Consider the following 21,872-nt stretch of genomic DNA (forward strand, 5'->3'; position numbering starts at 1 on the left):
ACAAAGGAGGGTGCCCTCCTGGACCTGCTGTTTGTGAACAGAGAAGGCCTTGTGGGGGATGTGGCAGTAGGAGGACGCCTAAGACAAAGCGATCATGAGATGATAGGGTTTTCTGTTCTAGGTGAAGTGAAGAGGGTGGTTAGTAGGACAGTAGCATTAAATTTCCAGAGGGCAGACTTTGAACTCTTCAGAAGGCTGGTTGGCAAAGTCTCGTGGGAGACAGTCCTTAAGGGCAAGGGAGCCCATGAGGGCTGGGAGCTCTTCAAAAAGGAAATCTTAGCAGCTCAGGAGAAAGCCATCTCCATGTTCCGGAAAAAAAAGCTGGCAGGGGAGAAAGCCAGCTTGGTTGAACAGAGAGATGTTGAGTGATATCAAGAAGAAGAGAAATGTTTATGGGCTCTGGAAGAGGGGACAGGCCTCTTGGTTGGACTACAGGGGGGAAGTCAGATTGTGTAGAGAAAAAATTAGAAGGACAAAGGCTCAGCTAGAAATCAGATTGGCCAAGTCTGTGAAAGATAACAAAAAATCCTTCTATAAATACATAAATAATAAAAGGAGGACTAGGGAGACCATACAGTCCCTATTGGACGCAGAAGGAACAACAGTGACAGGGGATGAGGAAAAGGCTGAGGTACTTAATGCCTTCTTTGCCCCAGTCTTTAATTGTAAAGAAAGTCCTTCCCTCTGTGTACAAACCCAGGAGCTAGAGGAGCCAAATGAGGCTCCCGTGATCCAAGAGGAGGTGGTCAGAGCCTTGCTAGCCCGACTAGACACCCACAAGTCTATGGGGCCAGACGGGATTCACCCAAGGGTATTGAAGGAGCTGGCGGGTGTGCTGGCCAAACCCCTTTCCATCATCTTCCAGCAGTCCTGGAAGACTGGGGAAGTCCCACTGGACTGGAGGCTGATGTTGTGCCCGTCTACAAGAAGGGTCGCAGGCAGGATCCAGGGAACTCCAGGCCTGTCAGTCTGACCTCAGTGCCAGGGAAAGTCATGGAGCAGGTGATCTTGAGTGCGATCATGAAGCTCATGCAAGAGAACCGGGTGATCAGGCCCAGTCAACACGGGTTCACAAAAGGCAGGTCTTGCCAAACTAACCTGATCGCCTTCTATGACAAAGTGACTCGACTACTGGGTGAGGGAAAGGCTGTGGATGGATCTTCCTGGACTTCAGTAAAGCCTTTGACACAGTTTCTCACAGCATTCTGCTTCAGAAACTGTCACCTCTGGCCTGGACAGGCGCACACTCTCCTGGGTGGAAAACTGGTTGGCTGGAGGGCCCAGAGAGTGGTGGGAAATGGAGTTCACTCCAGCTGGAGGCCAGTGACAAGTGGGGTTCCCCAGGGCTCAGTGCTGGGTCCAGCCCTGTTCAATGTCTTTATCAATGATCTGGATGAAGGCATTGAGTGCACGCTTAGCAAGTTTGCGGACGACACTAAGCTGGGTGGAAGTGTGGATCTGCTGGAGGGTAGGGAGTATCTGCAAAGGGATCTGAACAGGCTGGATCCATGGGCTGAGTCCAATGGGATGAGGTTTAACAAGGCCAAATGCCGGGTCCTGCACCTGGGGCACAACAACCCTGGGCAGCTCCAGACTAGGAGAAGTCTGTCTAGAAAGCTGCCTGGAGGAGAGGGACCTGGGGGTGTTGGTTGACAGCGACTGAACATGAGCCAGCAGTGTGCCCAGGTGGCCAAGAAGGCCAATGGCATCTTGGCTTGGATCAGACACGGTGTGGCCGGCAGGTCCAGGGAGGTTATTCTCCCTCTGCACTCGGCACTGGTGAGACCGCTCCTCGAATCCTGTGTTCAGTTCTGGGCCCATCACCACAAGAAGGATGTTGAGGCTCTGGAGTGAGTCCAGAGAAGAGCAACGAAGCTGGTGAGGGGGCTGGAGAACAGGCCTTATGAAGAAGGGCTGAGAGAGCTGGGGGTGTTTATCCTGGAGAAGAGGAGGCTGAGGGGAGGCCTCATTGCTCTCTATAACTACATGAGAGGAGGTTGTAGAGAGGAGGGTGCTGGCCTCTTCTCCCAAGTGACAGGGGACAGGACGAGAGGGAATGGCCTCAGGCTCCACCAGGAGAGATTTAGGCTGGACATTAGAAAAAAAATTTTCACAGAAAGGGTCATTGGGCAACGGAACAGGCTACCCAGGGAGGTGGTTGATTCACCTTCCCTGGAGGTGTTTAAGGGATGGGTGGACGAGGTGCTAAGGGGCATGGTTTAGTATTTGATAGGAATGGTTGGACTCGATGATCCGGTGGGTCTCTTCCAACCTGCTTATTCTATGATTCTACGTAGGACATAAATAGACCTCCTCCAAATTGGCCATCCATCCACCAATCCAACTATCTATCTATCTATCCATCCATCCATCCATCCATCCATCCATCCATCATCCCACCCCTCCATCATCCCATCCCTTCAAACTAGCTTGTACCTTTCCCATCATCCACACCCTTGTAAGTATCCAAGAGATGTTCCCAGTTCCCACCAGCCCAAGGGACAAGGACAGGCCCTAATCAAGCTCCTACTTCCACCCCAAAGGCTGCATCCAAATGGGATGAAGAAGCATCTCCAGCCACCTCACCTGTGATGATGTCGGTGGAGATGGGGCCCAGGCGCTTCCGACCCCACACCCCGTAGAGGTTGAACTTGTAGCGGCGTGATGGGGACAGCCCAGGCACGGTCAGCGTGCGGGAACCAGCGTCCACGGGCACAACCTGGGGCTGCCCTTGTGCATCCTTGTACTGCAGCGTGAAGGAGTCAAAGGTGCCCTCAGGGACGGTCCAGTCCAGCTGGACGGAGTCGGGGGTGACCTGGGAGGCTGTCAGCTCACCCAGGATGGGCTGGGATGGGGGTTCCTGCTCTGGCTCTTCTGGAGCTGGGGCTGCAATTTAAGGAATACAGTGTGGGCCATAAATATACTTTCATCCATCCATCCATCCATCCATCCATCCATCCATCCATCCATCCATCCATCCGTTTATCCATCCATCTATCCATCCATCCATCCATCCATCCATCCATCCATCCATCCATCCATCCAGTGTTCTATGCATCCATACATTCATAAATGAACCAACCATTCTTCTAACCATCCATCCATCCTCCAGGCACCTTTGTCCACCCATTCAACCATCCATCCTTCCATCAACCTATCCATGCTACCAATCCTCCATCCATTCACCTTTCCATCCCATCATTTGTCCATCCATCCCTCCATCCATCCATCCATCCATCCATCCATCCATCCATCCATCCATCCACCCACCAAACCAACCAGTCATGAATCCATCCATCCAATCTTCCATCAACCCAACTAACTTTTCTTCCATCCATATATTCAACCAAACTACCTTCCACCATCCCTATATCTACCCACTCAACCTCCCATCCTTACACTCACATTCCACCCAGCTGTGCCTGCATCCAACCATCCAAACCACCATTCCAGCAGTGGAACTGCCACAAACCCATCCAGATTCAATCCCTTCAATCACCCCATAACCCATTCGTAATTCCACTCATTCACCTACGGATTCAGCCATGCATCCATCCCATAACCCATTTACCCTCCCATTGAGCCATAAAGACTCAGGACACCAATCAATGAAACCAACTCTCTGTTCATTGAAGCATTCAAGTAATGAAAAAACAGACTCTCCATCCATCCATCCATCCATCCATCCATCCATCCATCCATCCATCCATCCATCCATCCATCCATCCATCCATCATCCCATACCTTTAAGCTCGCACACACCCAACCCATCACACACCCTTGTTAGCATGCAGAAGATGCTTGAAGTTCCCACCACACCCAAGGCTCCAGAAAAGGCCCTGACCAAAATCCTCATGCCACCCAAATGCAGCACCTAAAGGGGTCACAGAAGCATCTCCAGCCCCCTCACCAGTGACGATGTCGATGGAGATGGGGCCCAGGCGCTTCTGACCCCACACCCCGTACAGGTTGAACTTGTAGCGGCGTGACGGGGACAGCCCAGGCACGGTCAGCGTGCGGGAACCACCATCCACGGGCACCACCTGGGGCTGCCCTTGTGCATCCTTGTACTGCAGCGTGAAGGAGTCAAAGGTGCCCTCGGGGACGGTCCAGTCCAGCTGGACGGAGTCGGAGGTGACCTGGGAGGCTGTCAGCTCTCCCAGGACTGGCTGGGATGAGGGTTCCTCCTCTTGTTCGGCTGCAGCTGCAGACAAGACACCATGTAGGGCATGAACAACCCAAACCTCCTCTCACCATCACATCTTTAAATGCATCCACCCTACAGGCTACCAAATAAGTTATCTCTCCATTCACCCTACTGCTTCCATTGGTCCTAGAATCCATAGGTCCACTCAGCCATCCAACCAACCAGATGCTCCTTTGTGCCTCCAGCCAGCCAGATATCCAAACACACTTAACAACATCCAATCATCCATTTATCGATCCATCCATCCATCCATCCATCCATCCATCCATCCATCACCCTATCGATCAAAGCTCGCACACACAAATCCCACCACTCACAGCATTGTTAGCATCCAAGAGCTGTTCCCAATTCCTACCAGCCCAAGGCACAAGTACAGGCCCTGACCAAGCTCCTGCTGCCACCCATAAACCAGCACCCAAAGGGGACACAGGAGCATCTCCAGGCCCCTCACCTGTGCGGATGTCGGTGGAGATGGGGCCCAGGCGCTTCCGACCCCACACCCCGTAGAGGTTGAACTTGTAGCGGCGTGACGGGGACAGCCCAGGCACGGTCAGCGTGCGGGAACCACCGTCCACGGGCACCACCTGGGGCTGCCCTTGTGCATCCTTGTACTGCAGTGTGAAGGAGTCAAAGGTGCCCTCAGGGACGCTCCAGTCCAGCTGGACGTAATCAGGGGTGACCTGGGAGGCTGTCAGTTCGCCCAGGATGGGACGGGCTGGGGGTTCTTCATCTGGCTCTTTTGGAGGTTGTGCTGCTATGAAAAGAACACAGTGTAGGACATAAAAAAAACTCCTTCAAATCATCCATCCATCCACCTATCCAACTTTCTATCCATCCATCCATCCATCCATCCATCCATCCATCCATCCATCAATCTTTCTATCCATCCATCCATCCATCTATCCATCCATTCACCAACCAACCACTTGTCTAACCATCTGTCCATCCCCCACTCACCTTTCTCCACCCATTAAACCATCCATTCTTCCATCAATCCATCTGTGCAATCCATCCTCCACCCATTCTCCTCTCCATTCCCATCATTTGTCCGCCCATCCATACATTTCTCCATCTACCAACCCAACCAACCACCCATGCATGTTTCCACCCATCAACCCGCCCAACTAACCAGCCATCAATCAATCCATCCAATTAACGTTCCATCCATCCATCCATCCATCCATCCATCCATCCATCCATCATCCCACCTCTCCATCATCCCATCCCTTCAAACTAGCGTGCACCTTTTCCATCATCCACATCCTTGTCAGTATCCAAGAGATGTTCCCAGTTCCCAAAAGCTCAAGGGACAAGGACAGGCCCTGACCAAGCTCTTGCTGCCACCCAAAGGCAGCACCCAAATGGGATGAAGAAGCATCTCCAGCCTCCTCACCTGTGACAATGTCGGTGGAGATGGGGCCCAGGCGCTTCCGACCCCACACCCCGTAGAGGTTGAACTTGTAGCGGTGTGACGGGGACAGCCCAGGCACGGTCAGCGTGCGGGAACCACCGTCCACGGGCACCACCTGGGGCTGCCCTTTGTCATCCCTGTAGTGCAGCGTGAAGGAGTCAAAGGTGCCCTCAGGGACGCTCCAGTCCAGCTGGACGGAGTTGGGGGTGACCTGGGAGGCTGTCAGTTCGCCCAGGAGTGGCTGAGATGTGGGTTCCTCCTCCGGCTCTTCTGGAGCTGGGGCTGCAATTTAAAGAGCACAGTGCAGGACATAATTATCTTCTCATCCATCCATCCATCCATCACTCCATCCATCCATCCAGTGTTCTATGCATCCATCCATTCAAAAATGAACCAACCATTCCTCTAACCATCCATCCATCCATCCATCCATCCATCCATCCATCCATCACTCCGTCCATCCAACCATCCATCCTCCATGTGCCTTTGTGCACCCATTCAACCATCCATATTTCTATCTATCCATCCCTGTCCCCCATCCTCCACTCATTCTCCTCTCCATTCCCATCACTTGTTCGCCATCCATCCATCCATCCATCCATCCATCCATCCATCCATCCACGTATGTTTCCACCCATCAATGCACCCAACCATCCATCCATCCATCCATCCATCCATCCATCCATCCATCCATCCATCCATCCAATTAACGTTCCAACCATCCATCCACTCACCAACCCACCCATGCATCATCCCACCATGCCAATTGTGCTTGCGCCTTTCCCATAATCTACACCCTTGTTAGCATTCAAGAGATATTCATAGTTCCCACTAGACCAAGGGACAAGGACAGGCCCTGACCAAGCTCCTGCTGCCATGCCAAAGGCAGCGCCCAAAGGGGACACAGGAGCATCTCCAGCCCCCTCACCTGTGACAATGTCGGTGGAGATGGGGCCCAGGCGCTTCCGACCCCACAGCCCGTAGAGGTTGAACTTGTAGCGGTGTGATGGGGACAGCCCAGGCACGGTCAGCGTGCGGGAACCAGCGTCCACGGGTACCACCTGGGGCTGCCCTTGTGCATCCTTGTACTGCAGCGTGAAGGAGTCAAAGGTGCCTTCAGGGACGCTCCAGTCCAGCTGGACGGAGTCGGGGGTGACCTGGGAGGCTGTCAGCTCGCCCAGGATGGGCTGGGATGGGGGTTCCTGCTCTGGCTCATCTGGAGCTGGTGCTGCATGGGAAGGAACACAGTGCAGGACATGAATATACTTTCATCCATCCATTTATCCATTTATCCATCCATCCATCCACCCACCCACCCACCTACCAATGCATGTTTCAACCCATCAACCCACTCAATCAACTATCCATCCATCCATCAACATTACTTGTCCGTCCGTCCATCCATCCATCCATCCATCCATCAATCCAGCCAGGCAGCCAGCCAAACTACCAAGCATGGCATCCATCCATCCATGCATCTATTCAACTGCCCACTCATCCATGCCTTTCTGCTTCTATCACTCTTGGAATCACTCCATTCAGTCATCCAGGTACCTAAACATTCATTTCATCCATCAACCTTCCATCTAACCAGGTGAGCATCCAACTGTGCAAACCAACAAGCCCATGAGCCAATGTCAATGTACTCCTCCCATCCACCAACTAATCCAACCACTCACAATTGCATTCATTCCCTCAGCCAAATATTCAGCCAAACAACCCTCAATACATCCAATCATTAATCCCTCCCTCTCTCCCTTAATTCACGTTTCCATTCAACTATCCATTCATTAAAGTATCCATCCATCCACCCATCCAATTAGGCAAGATTCTACGTATCCATCCACCCTTCCATCCAGTCAACTGTCTGTCCATCAATCCATCCATTCATCCATCTATACATCCAAATTTCCATCTATCCACTCAAACAACCATTACCCCTTCCATCCACCACTCACTCCCACCAAATTTCCCTGAATCAAACCACCACCCACCCCCAGCCAACACCCAAGAGCTTCCCATTTCCCACCAGGCTCAAGGGACAAACATGGGCCCTGTCAGACCTTCTGCCCTCCCCAAACTAAGAGCCCAAGGAAGGTAAGAAAGGGGCCTGTAGATGTCCTCACCTGTGAGGATGTCGGTGGAGATGGGGCCCAGGCGCTTCCGACCCCACACCCCGTAGAGGTTGAACTTGTAGCGGTGTGACGGGGACAGCCCAGGCACGGTCAGCGTGCGGGAACCTCCACCCACGGGTACCACCTGGGGCTGCCCTTTGTCATCCCTGTACTGCAGCGTGAAGGAGTCAAAGGTGCCCTCGGGGACGCTCCAGTCCAGCTGGACAGAATCGGGGGTGACCTGGGAGGCTGTCAGCTCGCCCAGGACTGGCTGGGATGGCGGTTCCTGTTCTGGCTCGGCTGCAGCTGTAGAAAAGGACACAATGCAGGGCATGAATAACTTATACTTCCCTTTGCCCATGCATCCATCCTCTTCATTCACCCGTCTGCATCCGTCGGTCCTAGAATCCACAGCTTTACTCCTCCATCCAACCGACAAAATGCTCCTTTGTTCTTTCAGCCAGCCAGACATCCAATCACACTTCCTAGCATCCACCCATCCATTGAGCCATCTGTCTGTCCATCCATCTATCCATAGAATCATACAATCACCAGGTTGTAAAAGACCCACTGGATCATCGAGTCCAACCATTCCCATCAAACACTAACCCACGTCCCTCAGCACCTCGTCCACCCGTCCCTTCAATCCCTCCAGGGGATGTAACTCAATCCCCTCCCTGGGCAGCCTCTGCCAGTGACCAATGACCCTTTCCATGAAAAATTCTTTCCTAATGTCTAGCCTAAACCTCCCCTGGCGAAGGTTGAGTCCATTCCCTCTTGTCCTGTCCCCTGTCCCTTGGGAGAAGAACCCAGCTCCCTCCTCTCCACAACCTCCTCTCACGTAGTTGTAGAGAGCAATGAGGTCTCCCCTCAGCCTCCTCTTCGCCAGAATAAACACCCCCAGCTCTCTCAGCCGCTCCTCTTGTTCTCCAGCCCCCTCACCAGCTTCGTTTCTCTTCTCTGGACTCGTTCCAGAGCCTCAACATCCTTCTTGTGGTGAGGGGCCCAGAACTGAACACAGGATTCGAGGAGCAGTCTCACCAGTGCCGAGTCCAGAGGGAGAAGAACCTCCCTGCACCTGCTGGCCACGCCGTTTCTGATCCAAGCCAAGATGCCATTGGCCTTCTGGGCCACCTGGGCCACTGCTGGCTCATGTTCAACCAACACCCCCAGGTCCTTCTCCTTCAGGCAGCTTTCCAGCCTGACTTCTCCTAGTCTGCAGCTGCTCAGGGTTGTTGTGCCCCAAGTGCAGGACCCGGCATTTGGCCTTGTTAAACCTCATCCCATTGGTCTCAGCCCAGTGGTCCAGACTGTTCACATCCCTTTGGAGCCTCCTGACCCTCCAGCAGATCCACGCTTCTACCCAGCTTAGTGTCGTCCGCAAACTTGCTCAGGGTGCACTCGATGCCTTCATCCAGGTCATTGATAAAGACATTGAACAGGGCTGGACCCGGCACTGATCCCTGGGGACACCACTTGGAACTGGCCTCCAGCTGGAGTTAGGTCCATTTCCCACCACTCTCTGGGCCCTCCAGCCAACCAGTTTTTCACCCAGGAGAGCGTGCACCTGTCCAGGCCAGAAGTGACAGTTTCTGAAGCAGAATGCTGTGAGAAACTGTGTCAAAGGCTTTACTGAAGTCCAGGAAGATACATCCACAGCCTTTCCCTCACCCAGTAGTAGAGTCATTATGTCATAGAACACTTGTTTGGGAAGACCTGCCTTTCGTGAATCTGTGTTGACTGGGCTTCATCACCTGGTTCTCTTGCATGTACTTCATGATAGCACTCAAGATCACCTGTTCCTTCCATCCATCCATCCATCCATCCATCCATCCATCCATCCATCCTTCCATCCATCCATCCATCCATCCATCCTCCCTTCCCTCCAAACTTGCACGCAAGCAACCCATCACTCACACCCTTCTTGGCATCCAAGAGATGCTCCATTACCCACCACACATGGGGCTCCAGGACAGGCCCTGATCAAGCTTTGATTGCCTCCCAAAGGCAGCACCCAAAGGGGACACAGAAGCATCTCCAGCCTCCTCACCTGTGACGATGTCGGTGGAGATGGGGCCCAGGCGCTTCCGACCCCACACCCCGTAGAGGTTGAACTTGTAGCGACGTGACGGGGACAGCCCAGGCACGGTCAGCGTGCGGGAACCACCATCCACGGGCACCACCTGGGGCTGCCCGTGTGCATCCTTGTACTGCAGGGTGAAGGAGTCAAAGGTGCCCTCGGGGACGCTCCAGTCCAGCTGGACAGAGTTGGGGGTGACCTGGGAGGCCGTCAGTTCGCCCAGGACTGGCTGGGATGAGGCTTCCTGCTCGGGCTCGGCTGCAGCTGCAGACAAGGACACAAAACAGGGCACTGAGCATCCATCAAACTGTCCGTTCTTACAGCTCTGCATCCACCCATTCATCCACTCTGCCAACCTCCAGTCTCTTTTGTACTCAATAGGCCACATATCCATGTAACATTCAACAAATTGTCTCTCCACCTCTCCCATCCATCTGCCCAGACATGGAGGATCCATTGCAACTGTCCAAGCAAACACTGCATCATCCATCCATCTATCCATCCATCCATCCTTCATCCCATACCTCTAAGCTTCCACAAACCACACCAATCACACACCCTTGTTATCATTCAGAAGATGCTAGAAATTCCCACCACACCCAAGGCTCCAGGCCAGGCCCAGACCAAGCTCCTGCTGCTACCCAAAGGCAGCCCCCGAAGGGGACACAGAAGCATCTACATCCCCCTCACCTGTGATGATGTCGGTGGAGATGGGGCCCAGGCGCTTCCGACCCCACACCCCGTAGAGGTTGAACTTGTAGCGGCGTGACGGGGACAGCCCAGGCACGGTCAGCGTGCGGGAACCAGCGTCCACGGGCACAACCTGGGGCTGCCCTTGTGCATCCTTGTACTGCAGCGTGAAGGAGTCAAAGGTGCCCTCAGGGACGGTCCAGTCCAGCTGGACGGAGTCGGGGGTGACCTGGGAGGCTGTCAGTTCACCCAGGACGGGCTGGGATGGGGGTTCCTCCTCTGGCTCTTCCGGAGCTGGGGATGCAATGGAAAGAACACAGTGCAGGACATAAATATACTTTCATCCTTTCATCGCTTCCTCAGTCCATCCATCTATCCTCAAGCTGATCGTCCATACATCTATGTATCCATCTATGCAACTGATTAAGTAACAAGCAACCCATCCATCCATCCATCCATCCATGCATCCAACCAAACAACATTTTACCATCCCTACATCCAACCACTCAACCACCCATCCATGTTCTCACCGTCCACCCAACTGTGCCTGCATCCAGCCATCCAAACCACCATTCCAGCAGTGGAACTGCCACAAACCCATCCAGATTCAATCCCTTCAATCATCCCATAACCCATTCGTGATTCCACTCATTCATCTATGGACTCAGCCACGCACCCACCCCATCACCCATCTACCCTCCCAGTAAGCCATCAAGACACAAGATACAAATCCATGAAACCAACTCTCTGTTCGTTCAACCACTCAAAGAATGAATAAACTGTCCATCCGTCCGTCTGTCTGTCCGTCCATCCATCCATTAATTCATACATCCATTCACTTGCCCACCCATACATATTTTCACCCATCCATCCACCCACCAAACTGTCCATCTATCCATCCATCCTTCCATCCATCCATCCATCCATCCATCCATCCATCATCACATTCCTCCAAAGCTGGTCCTCCCTTTCCAATCATCCACACCCTTATTGGCATCCAAGAGATGTTCCCCGTTCCTACCAGTCCAAGTTATAAGGACAGGCCCTGATTAAGCTCCTACTGTCACCCAAAAACCAGCACTCAAAGGGGACACAGAAGCATCTACATCCGCCTCACCTGTGATGATGTCAGTGGAGATGGGGCCCAGGCGCTTCTGACCCCACACCCCGTAGAGGTTGAACTTGTAGCGGTGTGACGGGGACAGCCCAGGCACGGTCAGTGTGCGGGAACCACCGTCCACAGGCACCACCTGGGGCTGCCCTTGTGCATCCTTGTACTGCAGCGTGAAGGAGTCAAAGGTGCCCTCGGGGACGCTCCAGTCCAGCTGGACGGAGTTGGGGGTGACCTGGGAGGCCGTCAGCTCACCCAGGACTGGCTGGGATGGGGGTTCTTCCTCCTCCTCTGGCTCAGATGCAGCTGCAATGGACAGGGGACAATGTAGGGAATGAGCATCCAGAAGTCCCTCCAAATATTCAGCCATCCATGTCTACATCCCAACCTCCATCCATCCATCATTCCATCCCTCTATCCAGCCCTCCTCCATCCATTCATGCAGACACTCGTGAAGCCTCCCCTCCAAGTGTCCCTTCACCCAAGCAACCACCCACCTGTCCTTCCAGCCTTAACCCTGTTCCACCCATCACCCTTCAAACCTTCCACCAATCCATTCTCCTGATCCTGAAGGGAGGAGTTCAACATCTGTGGCATCATCCTTTTATTCATCCATGTCTTTGTCGTTCCTTTCTTCCACCCACTAATCCCTTTATCTGTCCATGTGACCTTCTCTCTCTGCGTTTGCCCATCCTACAATCCATGCTCTGTCCCTTCAATCATCCATCTTTCCATGCACAATTCCGTCCACTCGACCTTCAATCCATTCTTCTGCTCAATCATCCTATCACTTATCTTCCATCCAACCACTTATCTACCCAGGCAACTGCCCCTCCAATCACCTTACCATCCAATCAACCTCTTAACCAACAATCCACCAGCATCCATCCATCCATCCATCCATCCATCCATCCATCCATCCATCCATCCAACCATTTCCTTAAACCATGAACGACACACTCATCCAACCAACCACTCAACCACCCATTCATCTTCTCACCCAAGAAGTCAGACACACATCCACCCATCCAATCACTCATCCTTCCTTCCATCCATCCAACCATCCATCCATCCTTCCATCCATCCATCCATCCATCCATCCAACCATCCATCCTTCCATCCATCCATCCATCCATCCATCCATCCATCCATCATCCAACCATAAATCCATCTGTCCACCCCTTTTCTCATCACCCAAACCCTCATTAGCATTCAAGAGATGTTCCCATCTCCCACCAGCCCAAGGGACAAGGACAAGCCCCAGTCAAGCTCCTACTTCCACCCCAAAGGCAGCAGCAAAGGGGACACAGAAGCATCTCCAGCCCCCTCACCTGTGATGATGCTGGTGGAGATGGGGCCCAGGTGCTTCCGACCCCACACCCCGTAGAGGTTGAACTTGTAGCGGTATGACGGGGACAGCCCAGGCACGGTCAGCGTGCGGGAACCACCGTCCACAGGCACCACCTGGGGCTGCCCTTGTGCATCCCTGTACTGCAGCATGAAGGAGTCAAAGGTGCCCTCAGGGACGGTCCACTCCAACTGGACAGAGTCAGCGGTGACCTGGGAGGCTGTCAGCTCACCCAGGATGGGCTGGGATGGAGATTCTTCCTCTGGCTCTTCCGGAGCTGGGGATGCAATGGAAAGAACACAGTGCAGGACATAAATATACTTTCATCCTTTCATCATTTCATCAGTCCATCCAACTATCCTCAAGCTGATCGTCCATACATCTATGTATCCATCTATGCAACTGATTAAGTAACAAGCAACCCATCCATCCATCCATGCATCCAACCAAACAACATTTTACCATCCCTACATCCAACCACTCAACCACCCATCCATGCTCTCACCGTCCACCCAACTGTGCCTGCATCCAGCCATCCAAACCACCATTCCAGCAGTGGAACTGCCACAAACCCATCCAGATTCACTCCCTTCAATCATCCCATAACCCATTCGTGATTCCACTCATTCATCTATGGACTCAGCCACGCATCCATCCCATCACCCATCTACCCTCCCACTAAGCCATCAAGACACAAGATACCAATCCATGAAACCAACTCTCTGTTCATTCAACCACTCAAAGAATGAATAAACTGTCCATCCGTCCGTCTGTCTGTCCGTCCATCCATCCATTAATTCATACATCCATTCACTTGCCCACCCATACATGTTTGCACCCATCCATCCACCCACCAAACTGTCCGTCCGTCCATCCATCCATCCATCCATCCATCCATCCATCCATCCATCATCACATTCCTCCAAAGCTGGTCCTCCCTTTCCAATCATCCACACCCTTATTGGCATCCAAGAGATGTTCCCCGTTCCTACCAGTCCAAGTTATAAGGACAGGCCCTGATTAAGCTCCTACTGTCACCCAAAAACCAGCACTCAAAGGGGACACAGAAGCATCTACATCCGCCTCACCTGTGACGATGTCAGTGGAGATAGGGCCCAGGCGCTTCCGACCCCACACCCCGTAGAGGTTGAACTTGTAGCGGTGTGACGGGGACAGCCCAGGCACGGTCAGCGTGCGGGAACCACCGTCCACGGGCACCACCTGGGGCTGCCCTTGGGCATCCTTGTACTGCAGCGTGAAGGAGTCAAAGGTGCCCTCGGGGACGGTCCAGTCCAGCTGGACGGAGTTGGGGGTGACCTGGGAGGCTGTCAGCTCGCCCAGGACTGGCTGGGATGGGGGTTCTTCTTCTGGCTCGTCTGGAGGTTTTGCTGCAATGGAAAGAACACAGTGCAGGACATAAATATACATTTGTTCTTCCATCCTTTCATCTATCCGTCCATCCATCCATCCATCCATCCATCCATCCATCCATCCATCCATCCATCCAACTTTCTATCCATCCATCCTTTCAACAACCAACCAACCATTCCTCCATGCACTCCTGTCCACCCATTAAAACTATCCCATCCATCCATTAATCCATCTGTGCCACCAGTCCTCCAATCACTCCCCTCTCCATCGACATTGTCCATCCATCCACTCTTCCTTCAATCCATCCATCCAATCTTCCTTCCATCCATCCATCCATCCATCCATCCATCCATCCATCCATCCATCCATCCATCCCACCTCTCCATCATCCCATCCCTTCAAACTAGATTGCACCTTTTCCATCATCCACACCCTTGTTATTATCCAAGAGATGTTCCCAGTTCCCAAAAGCCCAAGGGACAAGGACAGGCCCTGACCAAGCTGTTGCTGCCACCCAAAGGCAGCACCCAAATGGGATGAAGAAGCATCTCCAGCCTTCTCACCTGTGACGATGTCGGTGGAGATGGGGCCCAGGCGCTTCCGACCCCACACCCCGTAGAGGTTGAACTTGTAGCGGCGTGACGGGGACAGCCCAGGCACGGTCAGCGTGCGGGAACCAGCGTCTACGGGCACCACCTGGGGCTGCCCTTGTGCATCCTTGTACTGCAGTGTGAAGGAGTCAAAGGTGCCCTCGGGGACGCTCCAGTCCAGCTGGACGGAGTCGGGGGTGACCTGGGAGGCTGTCAGTTCGCCCAGGACTGGCTGGGATGGGGGTTCCTCCTTCGGCTCTTCTGGAGCTGGGGCTGCAATTTAAAAAGTACAGTGCAGGACATAATTATCCTTTCATCATTTCATTTATCCATCCATTCATCCATCCATCCACCACTCTGTCCATCCATCCAGTGTTCTATGCATTCATCCATTCAAAAATGAATAAAACATTCCTCTAAAAATCCATCCATCCATCCATCCATCCATCCATCCATCCATCCATCCATCCATCCTTCCATCCAACCATCCATCCTCCATGTGCCTTTGTCACCCATTCAACTATCCATATTTATATCCATTCATCTGTGTCCTCCATCCTCCACCCATTCTCTTCTCCATTTCCATCACTTCTCTCCCATCCATCCATCCATCCATCCATCCATCCATCCATCCATCCATCCACCCACCCACCCACCCACCCACCCACCCACCCATGTATGTTTCCACCCATCAACGCACCCAGCCTACCAGCCATCCATACATCCATTCAACTAACGTTCCATCCATCCATCCACCCAACCACGCACCCACACATCATCCCACCATGCCAAATGTGATTGCGACTTTCCCATAATCTACACCCTTATTAGCATTCAAGAGATATTCATAGTTCCCACTAGCCCAAGGGACAAAGATAGGCCCTGACGAAACCCCTCACCTGTGACGATGTTGGTGGAGATGGGGCCCAGGCGCTTCTGACCCCACAGCCCGTAGAGGTTGAACTTGTAGCGGTGTGACGGGGACAGCCCAGGCACAGTCAGTGTGCGGGAACCACCATCCACAGGCACCACCTGGGGCTGCTCTTGTGCATCCTTGTACTGCAGCGTGAAGGAGTCAAAGGTGCCCTCGGGGACGCTCCAGTCCAGCTGGACGGAGTCGGGGTTGACCTGGGAGGCTGTCAGCTCGCCCAGGACTGGCTGGGATGGGGGTTCCTCCTCTGGCTCAGATGCAGCTGCAATGGACAGGGGACAATGTAGGGAATGAAAATCCAGAAGTCCCTCCAAATATTCAGCCATCCATGTCTACATCCCAACCTCCATCCATCCATCATTCCATCCCTCTATCCAGCCATCCTCCATCCATTCGTGCAGACACTCGTGAAGCCTCCCCTCCAAGTGTCCCTTCACCCAAGCACCCACCCACCTGTCCTTCCAGCCTTAACCCTGTTCCACCCATCACCCTTCAAACCTTCCACCAATCCATTCTCCTGATCCTGCAGGGAAGAGTTCAACATCTGTGGCATCATCCATTTATTCATCCATGTCTTTGTCGTTCCTTTCTTCCACCCACCAATCCCTTTATCTGTCCATGTGACCTTCTCTCTCTGCGTTTGCCCATCCTACAGTCCATGCTCTGTCCCTTCAATCATCCATCTTTCCATGCACGATTCTGTCCACCCGTCCTTCAATCCATTCTTCTGCTCAATCATCCTATCACTTATCTTCCATCCAACCACTTATCTACCCAGGCAACTGCCCCTCCAATCACCTTACCATCCAATCAACCTCTTAACCAACAATCCACCAGCATCCATCCATCCATCCATCCATCCATCCATCCTTCCATCCATTCAACCATCCATCCATCCATCCATCCATCCAACCATCCATCCATCCATCCATCCATCCATCCATCCATCCATCCATCCAACCATCCATCCATCCATCCATCCAACCATCCACCCATCCAATCACTCATCCTACCTTCCATCCATCCAACCATCCATCCATCCATCCTTCCATCCATCCATCCATCCATCCATCCATCCATCCATCCATCCATCCATCATCCAACCGTAAATCCATCTGTCCACCCCTTTTCTCATCACCCAAACCCTCATTAGCATTCAAGAGATGTTCCCAGCTCCCACCAGCCCAAAGGACAAGGACAAGCCCCAGTCAAGCTCCTACTTCCACCCCAAAGGCAGCAGCAAAGAGGACATAGAAGCATCTCCAGCCCCCACACCTGTGATGATGCTGGTGGAGATGGGGCCCAGGCGCTTCCGACCCCACACCCCGTAGAGGTTGAACTTGTAGCGGCGTGACGGGGACAGCCCAGGCACGGTCAGCGTGCGGGAACCACCGTCCACAGGCACCACCTGGGGCTGCCCTTGTGCATCCTTGTACTGCAGCGTGAAGGAGTCAAAGGTGCCCTCAGGGACGGTCCACTCCAACTGGACAGAGTCAGCGGTGACCTGGGAGGCTGTCAGCTCGCCCAGGATGGGCTGGGATGGAGATTCCTCCTCTGGCTCTTCCGGAGCTGGGGATGCAATGGAAAGAACACAGTGCAGGACATAAATATACTTTCATCCTTTCATCATTTCATCAGTCCATCCATCTATCCTCAAGCTGATTGTCCATACATCTACGTATCCATCTATGCAACTGATTAAGTAACAAGCAACCCATCCATCCATCCATGCATCCAACCAAACAACATTTTACCATCCCTACATCCAATCACTCAACCACCCATCCATGCTCTCACCGTCCACCCAACTGTGCCTGCATCCAGCCATCCAAACCACCATTCCAGCAGTGGAACTGCCACAAACCCATCCAGATTCAATCCCTTCAATCATCCCATAACCCATTTGTGATTCCACTCATTCATCTATGGACTCAGCCACACACCCACCCCATCACCCATCTACCCTCCCACTAAGCCATCAAGACACAAGATACCAGTCCATGAAACCAACTCTCTGTTCGTTCAACCACTCAAAGAATGAATAAACAGTCCATCCGTCCATCTGTCTGTCCGTCCATCCATCCATCAATCCATACATCCATTCACTTGCCCACCCATGCATGTTTTCACCCATCCATCCACCCACCAAACTGTCCATCTATCCATCCATCCTTCCATTGGCCCAACTAACCTATCAGTCTTCCATCCTTCCTTCCTCCCATCCATCCATCCATCCATCCATCCATCCATCCATCCATCCATCCATCCACACATCATCACATTCCTCCAAAGCTGGTCCTCCCTTTCCAATCATCCACACCCTTATTGGCATCCAAGAGATGTTCCCCGTTCCTACCAGTCCAAGTTATAAGGACAGGCCCTGATTAAGCTCCTACTGTCACCCAAAAACCAGCACTCAAAGGGGACACAGAAGCATATACATCCGCCTCACCTGTGACGATGTCGGTGGAGATGGGGCCCAGGCGCTTCCGACCCCACACCCCGTAGAGGTTGAACTTGTAGCGGCATGACGGGGACAGCCCAGGCACGGTCAGCGTGCGGGAACCAGCATCCACGGCCACCACCTGGGGCTGCCCTTGGGCATCCCTGTAGTGCAGTGTGAAGGAGTCAAAGGTGCCCTCGGGGACGCTCCAGTCCAGCTGGACGGAGTTAGGGGTGACCTGGGAGGCCGTCAGCTCGCCCAGGACTGGCTGGGATGGGGGTTCTTCCTCTGGCTCGTCTGGAGGTGTTGCTGCAATGGAAAGAACACAGTGCCGGATGTAAATATACTTTTATCCTTCCATGCTTTCGTCCATCTGTCCCTCCATCCATCCATGCAATTCCAACCATTCACTCACCTATTTGATCCCAGGCATCCATCTATACCATTCTCTTCCATCCATCGTTCTATCCATTTAGCCCTCTATCCACCCATCCATCCACCCACCCACCCACCCGTCCAGACATCTATTCCTGCCCAGTCATCCCATGGATCCATTCTTTCATGTGTCCACTCCCAGCTCTTCATCCATCCAAGTATCCCCATTCATCCATCGTCTATCCACATACATAGTCCTATTACATCCATGCATCCCAACCATCCATCCATCCAATCCCAAGCATCCATTCACCTATTTGATCCCATCCATCCATCCATCCATCCATCCATCCATCCATCCATCCACCCATCCCATTCTCTTCCTTCCATCCTTCTATCCATTAAACCCTACATCCACCCACCAACCCATCCAGTCACCTATTCCCTCCTATTCATCCCATGCATCCTTCCATTCACGACCCCATTCCCAGTTCTTCATACATGAACCCATGCCCCTCCGTCCATCATCCATGTACACACATAGTCCCATCGCATCCATGCATCCCAACCATACATCCATCCACCCATCTCCATCAATCCATCCATCCATCCATCCTTCCATCCATCCATCCATCCATCCATCCAACCTTCCAATCCCACATGTTCCAACCATTCTTGAAGTTCTCCCATCTGCTCTGTCTATCTCTTCCATGCTTCCACCCCCATCTCCCCTCCATCCTCCATCCATCAGTCCCTCTAATCACACTCATCTCTCCTCCCTGTTCCCATCCCCACATCCATCCATAAAACACCACCCAAGAGATGTCCCCACTGCCCTGTCTTCTGTCCTACTGCATCCCCAGAGCCCACAGCCCCCTCACCTGTGATGATGTCGGTGGAGATGGGGCCCAGGCGCTTCCGACCCCACAGCCCGTAGAGGTTGAACTTGTAGCGGCGTGACGGGGACAGCCCAGGCACGGTCAGCGTGCGGGAACCACCATCCACGGGCACCACCTGGGGCTGCCCCTGTGCATCCCTGTACTGCAGCGTGAAGGAGTCAAAGGTGCCCTCGGGGACGCTCCAGTCCAGCTGGACGGAGTTGGGGGTGACCTGGGAGGCCGTCAGCTCGCCCAGGACTGGCTGGGATGGGGGTTCCTGTTCCGGCTTGGCTGCAGCTGCAGACAAGGACACAATACAGGGCATGAACACCCCATACATCCCTTCGCCAGCCCATCCCTGCTTGCATCCATCTTTCCTACCAGCCACCAAATCCCTCATCTCTCCCTTCACCCGTCTGCATCCATTGTTCCCAGAATCCACAGCTCCACTCACCCATGCAACCAACATGATGCTCCTTTGTTCCTTCAGCCAGTCAGACAACCAACCATACTTCCCAACATCCATCCATCCATCCATCCATCCATCCATCCATCCATCCTCACCTCCCAGTCCACACAACCATCTGAGGATAAATCCATGTTACAAAACAGACACACGTTCATCCAATCACTCCAGAATGTCTTGAACCCATCCCATCACACACACCCTCATTGGCATCCAAGAGATGCTCCCAGTTCCCATCAGCCTAAGGGACAAGGACAGGCCTTGACCAAGCTCCTGCTGCCACCCAAAGGCAGCCCCCAAAGGGGACACAGAAGTATCTACAGCCCCCTCACCTGTGACGATGTCAGTGGAGATGGGGCCCAGGCGCTTCCGACCCCACACCCCATAGAGGTTGAACTTGTAGCGGCGTGACGGGGACAGCCCTGGCACGGTCAGCGTGCGGGAACCACCATCCACGGGTACCACCTGGGGTTGCCCTTGGGCATCCTTGTACTGCAGCGTGAAGGAGTCAAAGGTTCCCTCGGGGACGCTCCAGTCCAGCTGGACGGAGTCGGGGGTGACCTGGGAGGCTGTCATCTCGCCCAGGAGGGGCTGGGATGAGGGTTTCTCCTCCTTTGGTTGGTCTGGTTCTGTAAGAGTAACATTACGATGGAGAACACTTTGGAGACATCCATCCATCCATCCATCCATCCATCCATCCATCCATCCATCCAATTTCAACCATTCATTCACCTTTTTGTCCCCATCCATCCATCCCGTTCTCTTCCATCCATCCTTCTATCTATTAAACCCTCCATCCACCAACCCACCCATAGAGTCACCTATTCCCTCCCATTCATCCCATGCATCTTTTCATTCACGTGCTCGCTCCTAGCTCTTCATCCATCCAACCATCCCCATTGATACATCATCCACCCACACACATACTCCCATCGCATCCATGCAACCTATACATCCATCCATCCACCCATCCCCATCCATCCAACATCCACCAACCCTTTTAACCTCTTACTTCCATCCTTCCTTCCAATCCCAACTGCTCCATCCATTCTTTAAGATATATCATCTGCTCTGTCCATCTCCTCCATGCTTCCACCTCCACCTCCCATCCATTCTCCACCCATCAAACCCTACAATCACACTTTTCTCTCCTCCCTTCCTCTTCCTTCCCATCCCAACCTTCCATCCATCCATCCATCCATCCATCCATCCATCCATCCATCCATCCAACTAATGTTCCATCCATCCATCCACCCACCAACCCACCCATGCATCATCCCACCATGCCAAACGTACTTGCGCCTTTCGCATCATCTGCACCCTTGTTAGCATTCAAGAGATATTCATAGTTCTCACTAGACCAAGGGAGAAAGACAGGCCCTGACCAAGCTCCTGCTGCCACCCAAAGGCAGCTGCCAAAGGGGACACAGGAGCATCTCCAGCCTCCTCACCTGTGACGATGTTGGTGGAGATGGGACCCAGGTGCTTCCGACCCCACACCCCGTAGAGGTTGAACTTGTAGCGGTGTGACGGGGACAGCCCAGGCACGGTCAGCGTGCGGGAACCACCGTCCATGGGCACCACCTGGGGCTGCCCTTGGGCATCCCTGTACTGCAGCGTGAAGGAGTCAAAGGTGCCCTCGGGGACGCTCCAGTCCAGCTGGACGGAGTTGGGGGTGACCTGGGAGGCTGTCAGCTCGCCTAGAATGGGCTGGGATGAGGGTTCCTCCTCCTTTGGTTGGTCTGGTTCTGTAAGATTAACATCATAGTTGAGAACACTTTGCAGACACCCATTCGTCCGTCCGTCCGTCCATCCATCCATCCATCCATCCATCCACATGTCCCTCCATCCCTGCAG

The 21,872-nt window shown here is 53.2% G+C and overlaps 1 protein-coding gene across 1 annotated transcript in view; it reads right to left on the reverse strand.

The window, feature by feature from the left end:
• Positions 1–21,872, reverse strand: part of LOC138733881 (tenascin-X-like) — a 59,054-nt gene that overhangs the window by 13,273 nt on the left and 23,909 nt on the right. The window contains exons 16-33 of the mRNA XM_069881391.1: positions 21,467–21,763; positions 20,348–20,644; positions 19,553–19,840; positions 18,306–18,605; positions 17,129–17,422; positions 15,822–16,115; positions 14,896–15,195; positions 14,050–14,349; positions 12,945–13,238; positions 11,620–11,919; positions 10,503–10,796; positions 9,783–10,076; positions 7,745–8,038; positions 6,547–6,846; positions 5,601–5,900; positions 4,659–4,961; positions 3,911–4,204; positions 2,587–2,871 (exon numbers count right to left, since the gene is read on the reverse strand). Of these exons, the coding sequence (XP_069737492.1) occupies positions 2,587–2,871; positions 3,911–4,204; positions 4,659–4,961; positions 5,601–5,900; positions 6,547–6,846; positions 7,745–8,038; positions 9,783–10,076; positions 10,503–10,796; positions 11,620–11,919; positions 12,945–13,238; positions 14,050–14,349; positions 14,896–15,195; positions 15,822–16,115; positions 17,129–17,422; positions 18,306–18,605; positions 19,553–19,840; positions 20,348–20,644; positions 21,467–21,763 (5,328 nt within the window). The remainder of the gene's footprint in view (positions 1–2,586; positions 2,872–3,910; positions 4,205–4,658; positions 4,962–5,600; positions 5,901–6,546; positions 6,847–7,744; positions 8,039–9,782; positions 10,077–10,502; positions 10,797–11,619; positions 11,920–12,944; positions 13,239–14,049; positions 14,350–14,895; positions 15,196–15,821; positions 16,116–17,128; positions 17,423–18,305; positions 18,606–19,552; positions 19,841–20,347; positions 20,645–21,466; positions 21,764–21,872) is intronic.

Source organism: Phaenicophaeus curvirostris, unplaced genomic scaffold (assembly GCF_032191515.1).
Source record: "Phaenicophaeus curvirostris isolate KB17595 unplaced genomic scaffold, BPBGC_Pcur_1.0 scaffold_44, whole genome shotgun sequence".
NCBI classification, from domain to species: Eukaryota; Metazoa; Chordata; class Aves; order Cuculiformes; family Cuculidae; genus Phaenicophaeus; species Phaenicophaeus curvirostris.